At 46.7% G+C, this 6,049-nt stretch overlaps 1 protein-coding gene across 1 annotated transcript; it reads right to left on the reverse strand.

The window, feature by feature from the left end:
* Positions 1 to 2,593: 2,593 nt before the first annotated feature.
* Positions 2,594 to 4,201, reverse strand: fgfbp1b (fibroblast growth factor binding protein 1b). Its single transcript, XM_072496409.1, has 2 exons — positions 4,023 to 4,201; positions 2,594 to 3,889 (listed from the first exon to the last, which is right to left on the reverse strand). Exon 2 carries the CDS (start codon positions 3,847 to 3,849, stop codon positions 3,178 to 3,180), a length of 672 nt encoding a protein of 223 aa, XP_072352510.1. The 5' UTR covers positions 3,850 to 3,889; positions 4,023 to 4,201; the 3' UTR covers positions 2,594 to 3,177.
* Between the last annotated feature and the right edge of the window lie 1,848 nt (positions 4,202 to 6,049).

Genomic DNA, 6,049 nt, shown 5'->3' on the forward strand with positions numbered 1-6,049 from the left:
AGGAGATTTACCAGGATGTTGCCTGGAATGGAGAGTAGGTCTTGAGGGTGCTAGGCCTTTTCTCATTAGAACGGAGAAGGATGCGGGGCGACTTGATAGAGGTTTATAAGATGATCAGGGGAATAGATAGACAGCCAGAGACTTTTTCCCCGAGTGGAACAAACCATTACAAGGGGACATAAATTTAAGGTGAATGGTGGAAGATATAGGGGGATGTCAGAAGTAGGTTCTTTACCCAGAGAGTAGTGGGGGCATAAAATGCACTGCCTGTGGCAGTAGTTGAGTCGGAAACATTAGGGACCTTCAAGCAGCTATTGGAAAGGTACATGGATTACGGTAGAATGATATAGTGTAGATTAATTTGTTCTTAAGGAAAGCACGGTAACATTGTGGATAGCACAATTGCTTCACAGCTCCAGAGTCCCAGGTTCGATTCCGGCTTGGGTCACTCCCTGTGCGGAGTCTGCAAATCTTCCCCGTGTGTGCGTGGGTTTCCTCCGGGTGCTCCGGTTTCCTCCCACAGTCCAAAGATGTGCAGGTTAGGTGGATTTGCCATGATAAATTTCCCTTAGTCTCCAAAATTGCCCTTAGTGTTGGGTGGGGTTACTGAGTATGGGGATAGAGTGGAAGTGTTGACCTTGGGTAGGGTGCTCTTTCCAAGAGCCGGTGCAGACTCGATGGGCCGAATGGCCTCTTTCTGCGCTGTAAATTCTATGATAATCTGATTAATCTAGGACAAAGGTTCGGCACAACATCGTGGGCCGAAGGGCCTGTTCTGTGCTGTATTTGTCTATGTTCTGTGTTCTATCCCCATAACCCAGTAACCCCACCTAATCGTTTTGGACACTAAGGGCAATTTTAGCATGTCCAATCCACCTAACCTGCACATCTTTGGACTGTGGGAGGAAACCGGAGCACCCGGAGGAAGCCGACGCAGATATTGTTTGCATAGGCGGACAAGGGCTTGATTTAAGGACGATGTGGTTTTTCTCAGTACACCATTGTCAGCTTAAACTGTATTATCATTTTGTAGAGCATGGGCCCACACCTGGATACTGATGTGAGTATTGTAACTGAATCAAACTGCTGCAGTTATCACTATTTTCCCAATGATGAGTTTACCTGATATTTAATGTTTATTTGACCCTGAAATGAGTTTCCAACTACTTGTCCGCGCTATCAGTAAGACTGCCTATTTCCACCTTTTTTACTCTTTCATGGACGTGGGCATCCCTGGCCAGGTCAGCATTTTTATTGCCCATCCCTAATTGCCCTTAAGAGACTGCCTCAGTCCATGAGATGTAGGTACGCCCATGAACTGTTAAGGAGGGAGTTCCAGGATTTTGAGCCAGCAACAGTGTAGCAACGGCAATACAGTTTCAGGTCAGATTGGTGAGTGGCTTGGGATGGTGGTATTCCATGCATCTTCTGCCAGTCTCCTTCTAGGTAGTACAGATTGTGAGTTTGGAAGGTGCTGTTGACGTGACTTTTATATATTTTGACTTTACCCTTGCCTCAGTTCATCTGCTACTGCAACCCTTACCCATACCTTTGTTACCTTCAGTCTTTTCCTATTCCAATGTGCCTGCCACATGCTACCCTCCTTAGGTCATTCAAAACTACCATGTCCTTGCACCAGATACTCTCCACTCATCAACCATGTGCTTGCTGACTCACACTAGCTCGCAGTTAACTAAAACGTCCTTTTTAAAATTCTCCTGCTTGTTTTCAAATCCTTCAATGATCGTCTCTCCCCATCTCTATAATCTCCTCCAACTCTACAACCCTCCAAGATAGCTGTGCTTCTCCAATTTTGGCCCTGAGCATCTCCAATTTTAATTCCTCCACCACTGGCGGACATTTCTTCAGCTGCCAAGACCCCTGAGTTCTGAAATTCCCTTACTAAACACCTTTACCTTTGGAGCTGGATTCCCTTAAAACCTGCCCATTTGACCAAGCGTTTGATCACCTGGCTCAATACCTTCTTACTTGACTCGGTGTCAAATTTTGTTTGATAACCATTTGGTGAAGAGACCTTTTAATACCTAAAGACACTCAAGTTGTTGCTTTGGTAGATTTAAGCATAATGGTGACTTCTTAATTCAAAGTAACATCCCAACTGGACTCTACCAGATCTTCTGGGCAAGACAAAGTCACATCACATTGAATCAGATGCCGGGATTCCATACAACCACAAGGGCAACATTAGGCACTCCAGAGGTGCGCTCAGCATTTAAAATGTTACTGTCAATACAGAGCAGCATCCTTGAATAATTGCAGCGTGCACTTTCCTCCTAGTATTACCGATGCTGTTAATTCCCCTTAAATTGATGGGTTGATAAAGAGAATTCTAAGCCAGGAGAGAAAAATGCAACGGGTATGGTTGCATCGAACAAGAGACAAGGTTTGAAAACTAGTCTGTCTTCACAGACTTTTTTTATATCGTAATATAAGCAGCATTAAAGTCAGCTGCTGCCCAGTGTTTCAGTTCATATGGACGCAGCACTTTAACGAGCAGTTCGAATATAAATCTTAAGACTTTGCTTGAGTATTTTTTCGCGCGTTCTGAAAAAAAAACAGCGTCGAGGTAAAATAAAGTTTTAAAAAAGTTTTTATTAACGGTTTTAGTTAAATATACCTGGTTTTATTTACAATAGGCTTGTGTTAATCTAGAAACTCGATCGTTCAAACGTCAGTAAAACACGAGGGCCGTGCTGTCAACAGGAGTAACATTTTCATTGAAGTGACATTGGTCGAAGCAGGACATGACATTAACAAAAAACACGGCTGAAATTGGCAGTATGTGTCGATGAGTACATAGTCTGTAAAACGTTCCGGGGAACTCGATTCATTGTCGTTTCAAACCAAATTATTACTATGGGCTGGTTTGACAGCAGTGTGGACTTTACAACTTGTTTGAATGGTTAGTCCCGCCCACAACGCTGCACTACTCCCCAGTACACGTTGTAAAGCTACACATGTATGAAAGTTTAACATGAGATACTGTATTCCAGAACGGCTGTTAATAAATTAGGGGCACTTTGAGTTTTACAAATTCATTTATAAACCACGGAACTTTAATATAATCGATCAGCTATACAAATATAGTCCCACTCATTAAGCAGTGAGTAAAATGAACAATCGCATAGAAACACAACATTGCAGTCCCTTATTGTATCAGCCCTGGATTGCTGACAGCACGAACTTGCAGACAGACCCCCAGTTTTCGCTGCAATACTCCGAAGCAACTTTGTCAATATCTGGAGCGTCAGGGTCCACAGTGGATAAGGGGCTCGGCAGCTTCGGTTGCTCCTTGCCCGGGGCTGCGGCGGTTTGCTGTGTGGAGCCGGTCATTTTCAGATTCGCTGCTTTTGTACTTCGACACAAGCTGGATTTCAGCACCGCCGATGGTTCGCTGCACATTGCCTTTTGCTTCTTCAGCGCCCGGGTGATTTGCTTCCAGTAGGTTTTTGCGTCCTCCGCGTACTTGGCGCAGGCTGATGGTTTTCCCGTGAACTCACACCAGTAATCATCAGCTCCTTTCTTGCACTCCACACGCAGGTTCCTGTCAGCGCCGTCCTCCCCTCTCAGCCTCCACTTGCACTGTGCCTTGTCCTTGCTGAGGAACCTTCCCTGCTGGGGGGCTGAGCCCTTCCGCTGCCTCTTCCCCTGCTCTGCCCCGCTCGGGCTGCTCTCTGCCTTCCTTGCTGCGCCCCCGTCCTGCGGCTGCTCCTGGTCCTGTCCTTTGCCTTTCCTCCTCCTCCGCTTCTTCTCCTCGCTTGCCCCCGCCAGGAGACACTGGGCGACGCAGAGGAACAACAGGAGCACAGCGACTCTCGACAACTGCATGGCTGCAATCTGGCCACTGTCTCTCCTCAGAAAGTGGCGGCTAGAAAGTGGGGGAAAGGGGGAAAACAAAAAGTTAATTTGACTAAATTGCACGTGCACCCGCCGGACTTTGAAGAACCCCGATTTGCCAAATCAAAACAAAAAGACCAAATCAACGAGGAGAGGGAACCTACCTCGAAGGTTCTTCTGTGAGATGCTCTGGAGGGAAATGCAACCGTTAGTGGCGATAGGCTGGGGTTTCTGGCCATTTATATGTTGCAAGCAACGCCCACGATGAACGGGGCGTCACTCTGCAACAATGCAGAGAATACCTGAGCTCTGCTTCACCACATCCAGGACCACACCTTAGCAAGGTTCACCCAGAGGAGCCGCCCCATTTACAGCGACAAGCTGCCTTTGCAAAGCAGCGCTCTTACAAACTCCTGCAATAGCGGACACACACAGCGGAGCTAAATCACCGGACTGCAAGCTCATCCCATTATTTTAGGTTGTCAGCATAAATCACCACATCTCAAAAGCGATTCATTGGGCAAAGGCTTTGGGGAAATAGCCCGCCTGAAATGCGCTCTGCAAACACAGGTTTTGGGGGATTTCGCCGCCGAGGTTACTGGACAGGGAAATCGGCGGTGGGTGGGGAGCGGGCGGTTTATCCATCCCCGGCTGAAATTGAAAGTGATCCCATACTTTATCCTTCAGTTCCACGACACAGTCTCCACCCCGCAGGGTAACGGGATGATTTCTTACAGCGTTAAATTTAGTTCATACTTCTTTCAAAGGGCACTTTTCAATCAAGGTTAGGGCTAATAGAGCAGTGATAATGTGACATTGGGGTTTATAAGAGGGTCTCAGATTGGTTTGAGCAGAGGAAGAGGCAATTCGGCCCGCCCTGCTTGTTCGGTGTCCCTCTCCTGCCTTTTCCTTTAGCCCTGAAAATGTTGCCTTTTCAGATAATGGTCCAAGTCTCTTTTCGAAGCTGTTTGAACCTGCCTCTACCACACCCTCAATCAGTGCATTCCACATCCTCACCACTTGCTGCGTAAAAACGTTTTTCCTTATATCGCCTTTGCTCCTTTTGCCCATCACTTTAAAACAATGTACTTTGGTTCACCATCCTTCCACCAATGTGAACAGTTTCCCCTTATTTATTGTGGCTTTATTCTTCATGAGGAGGGTGAGACTGTGAGTGAGGCAGGTAAGGGAACCCAGAGAGCAGGAGTGCAGGAACCTCAGCCTTTTCAATCCTTCAACAGGTTTGCGGTCCTTTAATTTGTCGATGAGCTGACAGACCACGACACCTTGCTATAGGTACGATGTGGAGACGCCGGTGTTGAACTGGGGTGGGTACAGTAAGAGGTCCTACAATACCAGGTTAAATTCCAACAGGTTTGTTTGAAATCACTAGCTTTCGGAGCGCAGCTCTTTGAAGGAGCAGTGCTCCGAAAGCTAGTGATTCCAAACAAACCTGTTGGACTTTAACCTGGTGTTGTAAGACCTCTTGCTATAGGAAGCCATTCAAGTGGGAAGAGCAAAAGGCATGCAGTGGTTGTAGGGGATGGAATAATGAGGGGGATTAACACTGTTCTCTGCAGCAAAGACGACAGTCCAGATGGCGGTGTTGTTTACACAGTACAAGGGTTCAGGACATCTGCTAAGAGCTGGAGAGAAACTTGCAGTGAGAGGGAGGACCCAGTGGTTGTGGTCCATGTAAGTATGAATGGCATAGGCAGGTCGAAGAAGGAGATTCCACATAGTATGAGGAGCTAGTCACCAAATTATGAAGCAGAATCTCAAAATAATAATAATCTTTATTATTGTCACAAGTAGGCTTACATTAACACTGCAACAAAGTTGCTGTGAAAAGCCCCTCGTTGCCACACCTGTGACTGCTCAGGTACATGGAGGGATAATTCAGAATGTCCAAATTACTTAACAGCATGTCTTTCGGGACTTCTGGGAGGAAACCGGAGCACCCGGAGGAAACCCACGCAGACACGGGGAGAACGTGCAGACTCCGCACAGACAGTGACCCAAGCCAGGAATCGAGCCTGAGTCCCTGGTGCTGTGAAGCGACAGTGCTAACCACTGTGCTGCCATGCCACCCAAGTAATCATCTGTGGATTATTACCAGAGGCACATGCAAATAAGATAAGATAAATTAATGTGTTGCTTAAAGACTGGTGGGAAGAAGTGGGTTCCAGTT

This window comes from Scyliorhinus torazame, chromosome 3, assembly GCF_047496885.1.
Source record: "Scyliorhinus torazame isolate Kashiwa2021f chromosome 3, sScyTor2.1, whole genome shotgun sequence".
Taxonomy (NCBI): Eukaryota; Metazoa; Chordata; class Chondrichthyes; order Carcharhiniformes; family Scyliorhinidae; genus Scyliorhinus; species Scyliorhinus torazame.

What these genes read in the sequence shown, in the direction of transcription:
- fgfbp1b (XM_072496409.1), bottom strand. Translation starts at nt 3,849, where the DNA reads ATGCAGTTGTCGAGAGTCGCTGTGCTCCTGTTGTTCCTCTGCGTCGCC.